Source organism: Tasmannia lanceolata, unplaced genomic scaffold (genome assembly GCF_043159265.1).
Source record: "Tasmannia lanceolata isolate RefF3 unplaced genomic scaffold, GAP_Taslan_0.1 ptg000013l, whole genome shotgun sequence".
Lineage (NCBI taxonomy): Eukaryota > Viridiplantae > Streptophyta > Magnoliopsida > Canellales > Winteraceae > Tasmannia > Tasmannia lanceolata.
Genome location: NW_027518690.1, coordinates 13,435,001 through 13,451,364, shown reverse-complemented (window position 1 = coordinate 13,451,364; position 16,364 = coordinate 13,435,001). Strand labels below are relative to the sequence as shown.

Genomic DNA, 16,364 nt, shown 5'->3' with positions numbered 1-16,364 from the left:
TGGAAACATCTATAGATTGGAGGGCTAGGATCAGCCTATGGAAATGATTTTTGGGGCACAACCTATTTATGTTGTGTTCTATCACATAGACGGTTTGGATCAACCTATGACCTGATCCGTACAGTTCTTTGTCGACCCGTGCATCACACGGGTTTTTTACTAGTATATATATAGTAGAAGAGAAAATAAGAGAATGATTTGAATTTCTCCCAAAATTCTATGAGAATTACACATCATTTTTTTTGACTTTTTTTAACAAAGGCACCCATTCAACCCACATATTTTCAATCCTACCCCTCCTTTATGCTTTTTAACAAAGGCACCCATTAAAGCCACATAATTTCAATCCCCCCCCCTCCTTTATGCTTTTTTCATAAAAAAATCTACAGGGTGATCTTAACCATCTAATTTAAGAGGAACAACATATTATGGAAACCTCTATAGATTGGAGGGCTAGGATCAGCCTATGGAAATGATTTTTTGGGGCACATCCCATTTATGTTGTGTTCCATCACATGGATGGTTTGGATCAACCTATGGTGTGGTCCGTACAGTTCTTTGTCGGGGTTTTTTTTCTAGTATATATATATATATATATATATATATATATATATATATATATATAGAGAGAGAGAGAGAGAGAGAGAGAGAGAGAGAGAGAGAGAGAGAGCGTACACCTTGGAGTAAATAGGGCGTGTGCTCCCTACTTAAAAATTAGGTGCTTATTCATTTCAACCATCGGATCACGATGATCTGGACCGTACTTTATTTTAAACAAACTATACACGTGAGCGAGGGTATTTCACAGGTTTCTCTTGTCGAGAGAGAAAACTAGACGACCTAGGGTTTCTTCCGTCTCTCCCATCTCCACCTCCGGTGCGAAGAAACCTCCGACGGGCTAAAGTTCTCGGCATCTCCAGGTCAGGCTCCCCGTTCGAAGGTTGTCCGTTACACAGGTACTCGCTATCTCTCTCTCTCTCTCATTATTTTTCGTTTTTGAGGGTTTCTTTGTTTTTTTAGGGATCTTTGTTCGACATTTGGGGTTTAAGTTGTTAGGTACCTATGTAATGACTCCCTATTTGCTGATGGGGTTTAGGTTTTTAGGGACCTCTGTTATGACTCCAAAGAATCCAAACCCAAAAAAACCCTAGTTTTTCTCCACCGAGATCTCTCTCTCTCTCTCTCTCTCTCTCTCTCTCTCCCCAATCTATCTACGATTCACGCGAGGGTTTCTTCTCTGCCTCCTTCCAAACAAAAAAAAACCCCACTTTTTCTCTACTTCGTCTGGAAAGATTACAGCGTGCCTCCAACGGTTCTCTTTTTCCTTAGCTTCTTCAATCTGCAGCTTTCTTAGAGGTATTAGAAAAATCTCTTCTTCTTTTTCCATTGTTTGTTTTGGGCATAAGAAAAATCTCTTCTTCTTTTTCCATCGTTTGGGTTTAATGCTCTGCTCTTCGTACTGATTGATAAAGGCAACAGACTCGATGCATTTTATTTATTGTTTTTCTGTTCAATTGGATTCAGATTTGAATTTCGATTTCTCAAGTTTTGGTGGTGTTCATGGAATGTTTAGTATTCTCTCTCTCTAACTTATGTAGAACAGTTTATTGAATTTTTAGATTCCCTACTGGTTTTTGAATTGTTAATTTGCTTAAATTAGTGTCCTAGTTATTCTAGATATGAGTCCTACAAGTCATGGGAAATGGAATTATTTCATCTGTAACTTTGTATGAAATTCGATTAATGTAATCTTGTCGGTTTTTTTTTAATTTAAATTTTACAGTCATCTTTAGCCCTACCTACCTGTACAGTATTAAGGCCATGTTTGTTTAAGATATGACAACAGCCCTACCTACCTGTACAGTATTAAGGCCCTGTTTGTTTAAGATTATGACAACAGATTGTTAGCTCCAAACCAATTATTGGGCTCAAAATTACATTTTGAGTCCAGTAATCGGTTTGGTCCATATAATCAGTTGTAATAGTCGGTTTGGTCCATAGAATCAGTTGTAATAGTCTTAAACAAACAGGACCTAAATGATGTGGTGCCATCCAAAATATGGGTTAATTTGATCCTATTTTATGAGTGAAAATGCTAGACAATTTTTCAACATCATGCACAACACAAGCAAGAAAATTATGATCGAGTGAGAAGCTGGGGCACGCAAAAATATTAAACACCAAAACCATTTCAAAATAGATTAAGTTTCATAAAATTTCTAAAACGCGAATCATATAATTTCTTTGATATATAAACATGTTATTCTTTAAAGTTTAATTGTTATATTTTTATAAGAAGCTGTTGAAATTGATTGATTTATCATCATTTTCACGAAACTCTCCATTTCTGTCAAATAGCTCAATGTCTATTTAGGGCAGTGTATCAATTTTTTTCTATAATATGGGTTATATCTTGTCCTTTTTATCTGTCCGTGATTTTTTTTCTTTCATCGAAGGATATGCAACTTGTCTAGAGTTAATGGATCCGTTGGGGCTATCAATTGAGGAGGTCGACGCGAATATGTTAATTACCTTTGATGATACGCTGTCACAAGTTGATGGATTATATGAAGCTATTGGGAATAGAGGAATGTTTGTTGATGAGGAGGAAGCTGAGGAGGCTTTAGTTACTGTTGATAATGAGGGGGGATGTAGTGGTACCGTCGAGACACCTAATAAGGATAAGGGTGGGAGCATTACAGTTAACAAACCTTTTGTAGGGCAACTCTTTGACAATTCTGAAGAGGCATACGCATTTTATAATTTTTATGGCTTGGCGACCGGCTTTGGAGTAAGGAAATGCAAGACTAATAGGTCAATGGCAACAAGAGATATTATACGGAGAAGATATGTTTGTGATAGAGAATGATGGAAAAAAATTAATGACAAGATACCGACGGATAGGGAAGTGAAGCGGCGTCGCACTGTAAGGGAGGGTTGTAAGGCGAAGATGGAAATCAAGTTAACAAAAGATGAGAAGTGGGAGGTGAGAACCTTTATAGACGATCATTGTCATGATCTTACATCTCCAACTAAAAGACGGTTGCACCATTCGCACAATACATTACACAAGAAAACCTCAGTTAAGAATTTGATGAACACACTTCGTAGAGATGGGTTTGGTCCTACTGGCATTTCAAAGGCAGTTAATGCTGCAAACGATGGTTCAATTAGTGCTATCACACCAAGTCAAGTGAAAGGACATTTGAGAGCATTGAGGGCCAACAATATGGGGCATCAAGCGGTCACAGTAGCAACACAGTTCTAAGAAAAACGAGCAGAAGATCCGAATTTTCATTTTTCCATGGAGTTAGATGTTGACGGGAACTTGAGATCATTATTTTGGGCAGATTCAAGGGCGAGAGATTCATATCGAATCTTCAGTGACGTGATTGTATTTGACGTTACATACAAGACAAATCGGTATAGAATGCCATTTGCCCGATTTACAGGAGTTAACCACCATAGACAATCTACACTTTCTGGTTGTGCCCACTTAGCAGATGAGACGAAAGAGACATTCATATGGTTGGTTAAGGAGTGGTTAAAATGCATGTTCGACAAAGCTCCAGGATGTATTATAACTGACATGGACGGTGCGATGCGAAATGCAATTAGGCGTGTTTTTCCAAATACTCGGCATCACTTTTGCAAGTGGCATATTGATAGGCATCTAGTTGAGCATGTTCCCGCCAGACGAGATGAAAATAGCGAGTTTTCTAAAGATTACAATCGTTGGTATTATAAAAGAAGTAGGAGCGATAGTGAGAAGGAATGGAAAAAGTTGGCAGAGAAATAAAATATTGATGAAAGACATTGGTTAGGTAAAATGTGGGAGTTACGAGAGCACTGGGTTCCTGCTTATTTTAGAGATGTATTCACAGTTGGCATGACATCTAGTTCTCGTAGCGAAAGCATTAATGTTTTCTTTGATGGATTTGTTAATCAGAGTACGACTTTACAAGAATTTGTGGTGCAATATGACAATGCTCTTGTTGATCGGTGGAAGAAGGAAGCTGAAGAAGATTTTAGGTCTAAAGCATCACATGCTGTATGTCTTTCGAAGAGCACATTGGAAGAAGATGCTTCAAAGCGTTACACGAGGGCAATGTTCGAGAAGTTCGAACTAGAGTTTAAGGGAAGCATCGATTGTTGGGAAAATTTGGTGTGTGACGATGGATACGTGACAGAATACATGGTAGGCTTGCGTAATGAGCCGGAGTGGAAGTGGTACAAGGTTGTCTACGATGTATCCGACGGTATAAATGTTTCATGTGAGTGTGCTATGTTCGAAACCGACGGAATTTTATGCGAACACATCATTTGCATAACGGAGAAGAAGCATTTAACAGCCATTCCAGAGAAATATATGTTAAATAGATGGACGATTGGGGCTAGATACAAAGTGAATCATTTGGAATCTACAAGCACATGAGATAGTAACAAACTTACTGCATTTGAGAAATGGTGCATCACATCAAGGCTCCAAAGAGTGCTAGAAGAACATCTGAGATGTAGGACTATTTTTAAGAAGATGACTGAAGACCTTGATTTATGGGTGGCAGAATGTGACGAACAAAACAAAGACAAGGAAACTATTGTGGAAACAAGTGGCAGCCAAGTGCAATCAAATTTTTTGGTGGAAGGTAACGAGATATTTATTCGTGACCCAAATGTCGCGAAGACAAAGGGTCAACTGAAAACCGCAATAAGGTTTAAGTCTCCAATAGAGGTCTCTCAATCCCAACCGAAGCAACGGACATGTAAAAACTGTGGAGGAAGAGGTCATTATACGACAACGTGTAAAAATATGCCCAATGAGCTATTTATTGAACCAACCGAAGCAGTGGACCTAGTAAGGATCAATGAGCTTTATTACATGCATCTTTATGACATATTAGTTTATTGAATTAATGATTTGTACTGATTTGTTTTTTCTTTGATTGTCGTAGAGATCTTAATTGCGATGTTTCATTTTGAGGACACCAGAGGCTGCTCTGGCTGATTTTTTTATTGTTCATTCCAGTTTGTGATTGTTTTATCAGGGAATAATCCCATTTTTGTGATACATTGAAGGCATCAGGGAATAATCTCATATTTGTGATGCATTGAAGTTATCACGGAATTTTGAATCGTTTTTGTGATACATTGAGAAATTAGAAGCTCGTTTGCTGCTTGAATCCATTGAGAAATTGGTTGACTAAGATTGTTGGTGTATTGGAACATGCAGGGGAGGGAAGGAGCATCAGCAGCAGCTGATTTTTCTTTGAAAAGGGAATTACACCCATTTATGTTGTATAAGGGAATTACACCCATTTATGTGATAAGTGGTGTTTGGTTGCCAATCTCGTAAGAGTTTGATCTTCCTTGAAACTGCTGTCGAAATTCCAATACATATCTATACCGATGGACCACCAAAGTTTTCCCATTATATATAGATTTGAGTGAATTGTGATTAGAAAATATCTAGAGATGTGATAATTGTGCAAAAGCAAATGTCTCAAATTTCACTAAATTTCGACTTGAACTAATTCAATATAATGGGGCAGAACTCAACCTACACAATGCAAAAATAAAAATAAAAATGGATCAATGAACAAGAGGCCGAAACAGATTATTGGAATGGATCAATGAACAAGAGGCCTTGTTAGTTTTGGATTTTGAGTACCCATAGTGAGTCCGAAACAGATTATTGGAATAAAAATTTTTGTTTTTATTGAAGTCACTGTCATCTCTCTTCTACTCATTTTAACCAGAATCGTATATAGTTTTGAGTCCAATAAACTGTTTTGGGTTCACAATCAATTCTAAAAAACCAAGACAAACACGGCCTAAATAAAAATCTAGTTGTGCAAATAAACATCCAGTTGCAAATAAACATCCAGTTTCGTGTCATAGTCTCTTATTGTTTCTGTGAATTTGATGTTGCTGTTTGTGCTGAATCTTGTATTCATTTTTATCTTGGTTCTACTTATAGTGACATTTTGTTTTGTGTTGCAGACTGATATTTTCTTCCGGATCCGTGAAATACTTGCAAGAGGTTGCAGACACCACTCTCTGACCAAATATGCCGCCCAACTTTGTTTATGTTTGTCAATTTTTGTAGGCTTTCACTACCAAATGAAGAAAGCATAGGAACATTAATGATTTTTGTGTTTTTTATTAGAGCTGTAATGAGATGTGAAGAAAAAACAAATGGATGTTTTTTATTTCAGTTGTATTGAGATGTGAAGAGAGCACAAGATTCAGCTGATATTTCACTTGAACATTAATGAGATGTTTTTTTACTACAATGTTACTTTGTATCAAAAAGGTTGAAGGATTTGGAGGTTAGAGTTGAAGGTTTGGAAGTTGGATTAGAGTGCATTTTTAGGTTTGTAAGCTGGATTAGCTTGTATTTTACTACAATGTTACTTTACAGTGCTGTGTAAGCTGAAATTTACCAAGAAAAAGGGGAAAAATAGTGCCTTTAGTTTCAAGTGGCATATGGATCCATGTCTCCTCCACACACCACTACACTGTCTCCACCATCTCTTTATAAACAACTCAAAAAAGGCCTTGTATGTACTAAACAGATTTCAAATAGTTTGAAAATGCAATTGCCAACACCAAAACTGTGGCCTTCATGGCTTGTCTCCACCTAAGGAACCATGAACCATTGACCCCCAAATAAACAAATTCAAAAGATGATAGGGCCTGAAAAATTATATGAACCTGATTTACCATGCCTGGCTCTAATCTCTTGGGAGTAAAGAAAGAGATAGCAATAAAGTTTGTTGGCAGAGGGGTCACACCTCACATATCACAAGATCACCTTATAAAAAGGAAGACCAACATTGACAACACACGCTTGATCACATAGACTACCATGCTAGCTCACACCACCTCAGATGCAAGCAGCCACACTGAACAAATTCAAGACTGAGGAAATCTTCCATTCTTCCTATCAGAGCAAGCAATGGGACCAATAACAAAACAAGGGAAGTCTGCCATATCATGTTAGGAAGGTCCCAACTCCCAACACTCACCCAATGAGATGGGCAAAGGACTAACTTTGCCCATAATACCAAAACAGCAGAAACTAATCTTTAGAAACTCATACATGAGCAAAATTGGTCAATATATGAGAGTCAGTGATGGGGCAGAAATTCCAGTACATATCTATACCGATGGACCACCAAAGTTTTCCCATTATATATAGATTTGAGTGAATTGTGATTAGGAAATATCTAGAGATGTGATAATTGTGCAAAAGCAAATGTCTCCAATTTCACAAAATTTCGACTTGAACTAGTTCAATATAATGGGGCAGAATTCAACCTACACAATGCAATATATATATATATATATATATATATATATATATATATATATATATATGGATCAATGAACAAGAGGCTAGTAATAATATGATCCGAAAGTGATTAAGGATCTTTGTGGATTCGAACCACCATACTCTCGAGAAACATAGGTTAGGCAATGTTTCCCAAGTGCTCTTCCATTTGAGCTAAAGATCCAGAAGAAGATTGTTGCAAGCAAAAGCCTCTCAAAGTGAATCAATGAACAAGAGCTCGGTGCAACCATAAATAACATGTGCTTAGAGAAAAAAATCTCTTCAATGGACAACACTCAGCAAACGCTACAAGACAATACTTTAGAGAACTAAACCTCATTAACTCCAAATCACTGAGGCATTTCATCAAACACTGCAAGGCATTTAATCAAACACTGAGGCATTTCATCAAACAGTAGAAGGGATTGAGGCATTTCATCAAACACTACAAGGTCATGAGCATCTAAAAATTTCAAAACATTGAGCATCTCTACTTTCCAAATCCATTGCAATATGACCACTACAAAACTCACCACTTTCAGCCCCCTCAAAAATTTTCAACATTTATAAAAATAAAAAAAACCAATGAAATGTGCTAGTGGTTTCACTCTTACTATGCTGAAGCACACTTCCTATTTGGAGTAACGTTAGTTAATAAATAGAGGAACCTCACCAAACAAGGCCTTAGGGTTTCACAGGATCTTCCACAATGATTTCGTAGTGGGATTTTCAAAGGATCTTCCATTTCCACCAACATCCACAGTTAGGGATTTGTATTAAAAAAAAACCCCAAATGTCAAAAAAAAAAAAAAAAAAAAAAAAAACCTAAACCCCATCAGAAAATAGGGAGTCATAATAGAGGTCCCTAAAAATCTAAACCCCATCAGCAAATAGGGAGTCATAACAGAGGTCCCTAACAACCTAAACCCCAAATGTCGAACAAAGATCCCTAAAAAAACAAAGAAACCAAAGAAACCCTAAAAAATGAAAAATAATGAGAGAGAGAGAGAGAGAGAGAGAGAGAGAGAGTACCTGTGTAACGGACAGCCTTCAAACGGGGAGCCTGAGCTGGAGATGCAGAGAACTTTAGCCCGTCGGAGGTTTCTTCGCACCGGAGGTGGAGATGGGAGAGACGGAAGAAACCCTGGGTCGTCGGGTTTTCTCTCTCGACAAGAGAAACCTGTGAAATACCCTCACTCGCGTGTATAGTTTGTTTAAAATAACGTACGGTCCAGATCATCGTGATCCGACGGTTGAAATGAATAAGCGCCTAATTTTTAAGTAGGGAGCACATGCCCTATTTACTCCAGGGTGTACGCTCTCTTTTCTCACACACACACACACACACACACACACACACACACATATATATATATATATATACTAGTAAAAAACCCCGTGCGATGCACGGGCCGACAAAGAACTGTACGGACCACATCATAGGTTGATCCAAGCCGTCCATGTGATGGAACACAACATAAATAGGTTGTGCCCCAAAAATCATTTCCATAGGCTGATCCTAGCCCTCCAATTTATAGAGGTTTCCATAATTCCTCTTAAATTGGATGGTTAAGATCACCCTATAGATTTTTTATTAAAAAACCACAAAGGAGGGGGGTAAGATTGAAATTATGTGGCTTTAATGGGTGCCTTTGTTAAAAAGCATAAAGGAGGGGGTAGGATTGAAAATATGTGAGTTGAATGGGTGTATTTGTTAAAAAAAGTCAAAAAAAGTGATGTGTAATTCTCATAGAATTTTAAAAAAATTCAAAAAAATCTCTTCTTTTCTCTTCTGCTATATATATATTTTTGAAAAAAATCTCTTCTTTTCTCTTCTGCTATATATATATATATATATATATATATATATATATATATATATATATACAAGAGTGGAATTAAAAAAATTCTAGTGCTAAAAGGCAACCAAACATGGGATGGGACTAAAAGTTTACTAAAAACTTCCTTGGACAAAAATTTTATTAGCAACCAAACGAAGCAGTGGGAGAGGCCCGAGGAAGTGGGGGCAGCCGTGGGCAGTAAAAAATGCCAATATATATATATATATATATATATATATATATATATATATATACTAGTGGGACACCCCGTGTGATGCACGGGGAGTGGGAAAACATTATATTTAGCTTCTCATGATAGACAATAGAGAAACTGCATACTACGGAAACCTTATAGATCGGAGGGTTGCGATCATCCCATCGAAATGATTTTGGGGCCACTACCTATTTTCGTCGCGGCCCATCAAATGGACGGCTTGGATCAACCTATGGCGTTGACCGCAAACTTAATTTGAAAAATCTAAGTGGGGCCTACAATTTGGCCTTAATGTTAATGCACAACCCACACCATAGGATGATCGAAACCATTCATTTGATGGGCCACAATGTAAATAGGTCGTGCCCCAAAAATCATTTCCATTGGATGATCACAACTCTCCAATCTATAGAAGCAGTTTTTTTTTAGATCGGAGGGCTATGATTATCAAATGGAGGGTTTGGATCATGGGGTGGTGTGTATAATTCATTTTGAAAAATACAAGTGTGGCCTACCTCATTCAAAGATTTGAAGAAATTAATATTTGGGCCCACCAACTGTGGGGGATAGACCAGTTCAAAGATTTGAAGAGATTAATATTTGGGCCCATCAAAAAGATTTTGAAAAATATGGGAGGGTTTGACCGACCCGTAAGGATCCGGGTGACACGGGCCAGGTCAAAATGACCGGGGAAATTTTACGGGTCACGAATCTTGGACCCGTACCCGGTCCAAGAACTGTACGGACCACATCACAGGTTGATCCAAACTGTCCATGTGATGGAACACAACACCAAGTGCCCCAGAAATAATTTCCATACGCTGATCCTAGCCGTCCAATCTATAAAGGTTTCCATAATATGTTGCTCCTCTTACAACGGATGGTTAAGATCACCCCATGAATTTTTTATTACAAAAGCATAAAGGAGGGGGCTAAGATTGAAATTATGTGGCTTTCATGGGTGCCTTGGTTAAAAAGCATAAAGGAGTGAGTAGGATTGAAATTATGTGGCTTTAACAGGTGCATTTGTTAGAAAGCATAAAGGAGAGGGTAGGATTGTAAATATGTGGGTTGAATGGGTGCCTTTGTTAAAAAAAGTCAAAAAAAGTGATGTGTAATTCTCGCAGATTTTTGGGAGAAATTGAAATAATTTCCTTAGTTTCCCTTCTTCTATATATATATATATATATAGGGAAAGGTGTGCGTACTCGGTCGAGTAGATAAGCTTATCTACTCGGTCGGGTTAAAAACAGTGGGGGCCCACATTTTTAGGGTGATCCAAACTATTCATTTGAAATGCCCTTACCTAGATAGGGTGTCTACAAAAAATCAGCCCCATAGGATCATCCTAACCCATGCAACAGTGGAGGGAAAAATGGGAAAAAATGGACAAACACAGCTTGTCCACAAATCTACCCATTTTTCCCTCCACTGTTGGATGGGTTAGGATGATCATATGGCGCTGATTTTTTGCGGACACCCTATCTAGGTAAGGGCCTTTCAAATGAATGGTTTGGATCATCCCAAAAATGTGGGCCCCCACTGTTTTTAACCCGACCGAGTAGATAAGCTTATCTACTCGACCGAGTAGATAAGCTTATCTACTCGACCGAGTACGCACACCTTTCCCATATATATATATATATATATATACTAGTAAAAAACCCGTGCGATGCACGGGCCGACAAAGAACTGTACGGACCACGTCATAGGTTGATCCAAACCGTCCATGTGATGGAACACAACATAAATAGGTTGTGCCCCAAAAATCATTTCCATAGGCTGATCCTAGCCCTCCAATCTATTGATGTTTCCATAATTCCTCTTAAATCGGATGGTTAAGATCACCCTATGGATTTTTAATTAAAAAACCATAAAGAAGGGGGTAAGATTGAAATTATATGGCTTTAATTGGTGCCTTTGTTAAAAGCATAAAGGAGGGGTAGGATTGAAAATATGTGAGTTGAATAGGTGCATTTGTTAAAAAAAGTGATGTGTAATTCTCATATAATTTTCAAAAAAATCAAAAAATTCTCTTCTTTTCCTCCGAGCTTATATATATATATATATATATATATATATATATATATATATATATATATATATATATATAGAGAGAGAGAGAGAGAGAGAGAGAGAGAGAGAGAGAGAGAGAGAGAGAGAGAGAGAGAGTTCCTGAGGTTAACCTCATATAAGCTTATATGAGGTGGCGCTCACAAAACATAAGGCGCCCACTTTGTTTGGATGATCCAAACAATTCATTTGCAAGGCCGTATAAAAAATCAGCTCCATTGGATCATCCTAACCCCTCCAAAAGTGGAGGAAAAAATGGGCAGATTTGTGGACAAAAAGTGTCTATCCATATTGCCTTCCACTTTTGGATGGGTTAGGATGATCCAATGGAGCTGATTTTTTGTACACACCCTATTTATGATGGGACCCTTCAAATGAATGCTTTGGATCATCCTAACAATGTGGGCCCCTTAAGTTTAGTGAACGCTACCTCATATAAGCTATATGAGGTTAACCTCAGGAACCCTTTTCTCATATATATATATATATATATAGAGAGAGAGAGAGAGAGAGAGAGAGAGAGAGAGAGAGAGAGAGAGAGAAGGTACTCCCTGGAGTAGATAACTTATCTACTCCATACCTTAAAATAACAGTTGGGGCCACATTGATTGGGTGATCCAGAGCATTCATTTGATGGGCCCTCGCATAGATAGGGTGTGCACAAAAAATCAGCTCGATAGAATCATCCTAACCCTATGAACTGTGGAGGCAAAAATGGACGTGTATAAGCTTGCACAAATCTGTCCATTTTTTGCCTCCTCAGTTCATAGGGTTAGGATGATCCTATCGAGCTGATTTTTTGGGCACGCCTATCTATGTGAGGGCGCATCAAATGAATGCTTTGGATCACACAAACAATGTGGCCCTAACTGTTATTTTAAGGTAGGGAGTAGATAAGTTATCTACTCTAGGGAGTACCTTCTCTTTTCTCAAAAAATGTGGGACCCATGTGTTTGGGCCCTCGACCACACCTAAGCTTAGGTGCGCTCGACCGCACACTCCTTTTCCTCATATATATATATATATATATATATATATATATATATATATATATATATATATATATATATATATATATATATATAGAGAGAGAGAGAGAGAGAGAGAGAGAGAGAGAGAGAGAGAGAGAGAGAGAGAGAGAGAGAGAGAGAGGTTGGCATACATATAAAGAGCACCATTTTAATTTAGTTTTTGAACCAGAGCGAAAGGCTTATTATCTTTCAAGATGACATAAATGGGTGTATCTTCAGCTAGTTTTGTCTGACTTCTCAGGCCCAGGGGAGATCTTCATGGTCGCAACGTGGGACTTGCCTTTGAGTTCTTTTGAGTAGAAAGCTTTATAGAAGTTCTCAACGGTTTCCCTCCTGAATAGTGGAGGCTTTTGTGGGTTTGTTAGACTTGGTGCGGGGCCAATTTCCATCTTTGGATTGGGACTGTAGAATGTAGCGATAGAGAGCCTTTCTTGCGCTGGATTTACTGTTGCCCTGTGCTCCACACTCTGATAGACCCCATTGCTTACTATCTGTTACAACTTTGAAAAATCAAGATCCGGCAAAGCAAATTAATTTCGAATTGTAAGCGTAAGCGCAAACCAGATCAAATCACAAAAGACATAGAAGAGAATATCTAGTCAACAATTTTCCGCATCTAGGGAGGAAATGAGAAGATTTTTACTCTCTCCAAAATTAGGGCTATTAGCTTTTTTCTCCATCATGACTCTTAGAACACAAAATTCTAACTCGTTTTTGGTTGCACAAAAGCAGGGAGGCTAAGAAAATTTTCTTGGGATTTGGGTGCCACGTCTGCAAAATTCTTTGTTTGGTTGCCCATATAACATTTAAATCCTTGGAGACTCCCAGGGGTGTCTCCTAATTAATTATTGCTGACGTGTCACCATCCTCCCCTCCCTATGAAATTCAAGACAAAATCCACAAAAAAGGTGGAATTTTGCTTGAATTTATGGGAATGGTGCCTCTCTCTCTCTCTCTCTATTGGTAATGACTGTTGGTGGAAATGCTTGTTGGGGATGAACCTTGGTGGAGATGAAGAAAATGATGCTTCAAGACGCGTTACAATTCGTCACTTTCCTTGAGACGATAATCGACCCACCATTCGAGTGATGTGCAATGGGGATCCGCGAGTTCGCCTCCTAGATACAGTGTAGCCCAAGAGGCAAAGCCCAATAGGCAAAGCCTATTGATGATTGTTGATGCTTTGCACAAGCGGCAACAATCTCTAAATGCCTTCAGATTTTGCAAGCCTTAGAGAAATCTGGTTTATGTTTCTGCAGAATAACATAAACCAAAAAGAAATGGCAAAATTAAAAGCGCTCCAATCGCTCAGTGAGAAGTGCGAAGTGCAAAGTGCAAAGTGCAAAGTGCGTCAAAAAGCACCATTAGTGCCCTACAACCACAACCCACACCACGTCCTGCGGTCCGATCTTCTACCAAAACCCACATGTGAAACAAAGCAAGAGAAGAGTAAAATGGAATATTTTAAACCCTCTCCACCTTTTTTAGTTTCCAATGTGGGACTAAAAGTCCTCTCTTCCCACTACTTCTCTTCACCTTTATGAAAAGCTCTGTTTTTTCCAAAAGCAAAAGCTTTTTATTTTAAAATCTATTTTCCAAAATCAATTTTATTTTGAAAATATCTACCAATGACACCCCTACCACTATTCTCTGAGGTTGATAACCAAACACTACATTCTACTATTCTCCTAGGTAAGTTACAGGTAAATTCAATGCTTGCCTCCTCCCTGTGGACTACTTACACCACTACTCTATGAGGTAAATACCCGCAACCAACCATAGTCAACTGAATGCAGTACAACCATGATGATCAGTCTCAACAGAGCACATGACATAAATGTACTCAAATACAAACAATGGATGATTAAAAAATAGAAAGAATGTTAAGTTACCTCCATTATGTCTCCTATGTTGATTACAAAGGAATTTGGGAGTGGTTTAACAGGAACCCAGATCCCGTCTTTCCTTATCTCAAGGCCTTGTGCTTCATTGACTTGAAGGAGGATGGTTAGTCCCCCAGCATCAGAGTGAGGTGGGAGGCCAATCACATGCTGTGGTTGAGGACATGGTGGATAATAATTCATCCTCATTATCTGAAACCCATCTTCAAACAAATCTCTCATTTCTTCAGTATCCATTGTTAGAGATCTGGCCACCATATCCAAAATAGCCATGGCCAACTTCTGCAACTCCAATGAGTAAGCCTCCAAAGCCTCTCTACAATAGAAAAATAAGCAATTGAGGAACACATTTAAAAACATGCATCTACAATCTATAGAGATTAGGCATCAGCCGACTATATTACTATAACAAGTCGAGTCAACTCGAAACTCGTCCAAATTGACTCAAATCACTCACAGAACAAGTCCATAATAACTGTTTTTTTTGTGAATAACTAAGAATTAAAGTAATGAGGGGAAAAATAGGGCAAAGATCCTGAGATTTCTTTTTTTTTGGGTGTGGGGGGGGGGGGGGGGGGAGGGGGTCCTAGGTTTCTAGGGTGGCCCTCTAAACTCCCTCCCTAGCTAACATATCTGCCTTACTATTTGCCGACCTTAAATGTCGGAATGAAACGGAGGATCCCACCACATTAACCAAGATCTCGTCCATCCAATGAGCAAATCTTCAAGGATGTGGAGACTCCCCCTCAACCACCTAACAATGTGTCTCCGTCCACCACTAACTGGTCCATAATCCTTGGATTATCATACTCAAATCATGATGAACTGCTCTAATCTCCACCTAATTAGTACATAATCCCAATTGGGCCAGAAAAAAAAGCCCTTATCCCCTCCCCATGCTCATCTCGTGGGAGACCACCTACTCCAGCCGGTCCTGGGCTCCCTAAACTTGAATTGTTATAGTTCAATTTGAGAAACATGCTACTGGGAGGCTCCCAATTCATCATAGCTGTTAAAAATTAGAAAATAAAAAACACTATAAATATTAGAAATGATGACTTTATATCTAAGGTCTAAGGTTTTTAACCACGACAACTTGCATCTTATATGCATTAAAACTTAGGAAATACTTTTAGGGCCCGTTTGGATCTCATGCATTTGTATTTTGATTTGGATTTGAGTTTTGGATACAAAACACATCAATCATCTTCATGATCATGTTTTAAGAGAGAGAGAGAGAGAGGGAGGGATATCTCGCTGCTGCCGGAGCAACGTCGAGGAGCAGCGATGGTGACAGAAGTTGCCACAAACGTTGATTTCCAAATAATGTCTCGCATAAAAGATTTGAAAATCGAAATATTTTGCACTGCTGTAACTGATTTGGAAATTCTAAGGATCTGATCTAGTTCAAAATATCAACTAAATCCAAATCTAAATCTTGTTGGCATCCAAACGGGCCTGTTTGGATGCCGAGAAGATTTTGATTTTGATTTTGATTTCTCACATTTGCAGCCCTTTTTGCACTATAATTTGGATCAGATCAAATTCTTGGATTTCTAATTCAGCAGTTGACAGTGAAAAAAATCACATTTCTAAATTTGCTTTATAAATAAGAAATTGGAAATCAACGGATCTGGGATGTATCCAAACGGGCCCTTAGTTAAAATGATGCCGGATCTATTCAATTTGTAGTCAAAACTCAATTCCAAATCCAAATACAAAATGGGATGTATCCAAACGGGCCCTTGGTTAAAATGATAAATACACTTTATTATCTTTCCAAAAAAAGAACTTTGTTAAAAAACTTTTTCTCAAGATTCTATTGAGTTCAGAGCAAGGACCCGATTCGGGTCGAAATTTAAGGAATATCTCCAACAAAAAATAGTTTTAAATTGATTATTTAATATTATCCCGAAATTTCAGCCTAAATTCAGGGATTTCGTCGAAATTTGGTAACCTTTTTAAATTAAG

The 16,364-nt window shown here is 38.2% G+C and overlaps 2 protein-coding genes and 1 pseudogene across 3 annotated transcripts in view; 2 read left to right on the top strand and 1 right to left on the bottom strand.

Moving 5' to 3' along the window:
• Positions 1–3,304: 3,304 nt before the first annotated feature.
• LOC143890983 (protein FAR-RED IMPAIRED RESPONSE 1 pseudogene) lies at positions 3,305–3,799 on the top strand (annotated as a pseudogene).
• A 30-nt stretch (positions 3,800–3,829) lies between these two features.
• Positions 3,830–4,435, top strand: LOC143890982 (protein FAR1-RELATED SEQUENCE 9-like). The gene has a single exon (XM_077395645.1). It carries the CDS (start codon positions 3,830–3,832, stop codon positions 4,433–4,435), a length of 606 nt encoding a protein of 201 aa, XP_077251760.1.
• Positions 4,436–12,620: 8,185 nt separating this feature from the next.
• LOC143889840 (oxoglutarate-dependent flavonoid 7-O-demethylase 1-like) overlaps positions 12,621–16,364 on the bottom strand; it is a 4,852-nt gene continuing 1,108 nt past the window's right edge. Inside the window, exons 4-6 of one of the 2 annotated variants that reach the window (XR_013254955.1) lie at positions 14,385–14,709; positions 13,494–13,745; positions 12,845–12,983 (exon numbers count right to left, since the gene is read on the bottom strand). Coding sequence is in view for 1 of the 2 variants with exons in the window: in XM_077394211.1 (XP_077250326.1) it covers positions 12,708–12,983; positions 14,385–14,709 (601 nt within the window). In the remaining variant the exon portion in view is untranslated. Of the gene's footprint in view, positions 12,984–13,493; positions 13,746–14,384; positions 14,710–16,364 lie in introns of both variants that reach the window. The other variant, XM_077394211.1, reaches the window with a different exon arrangement.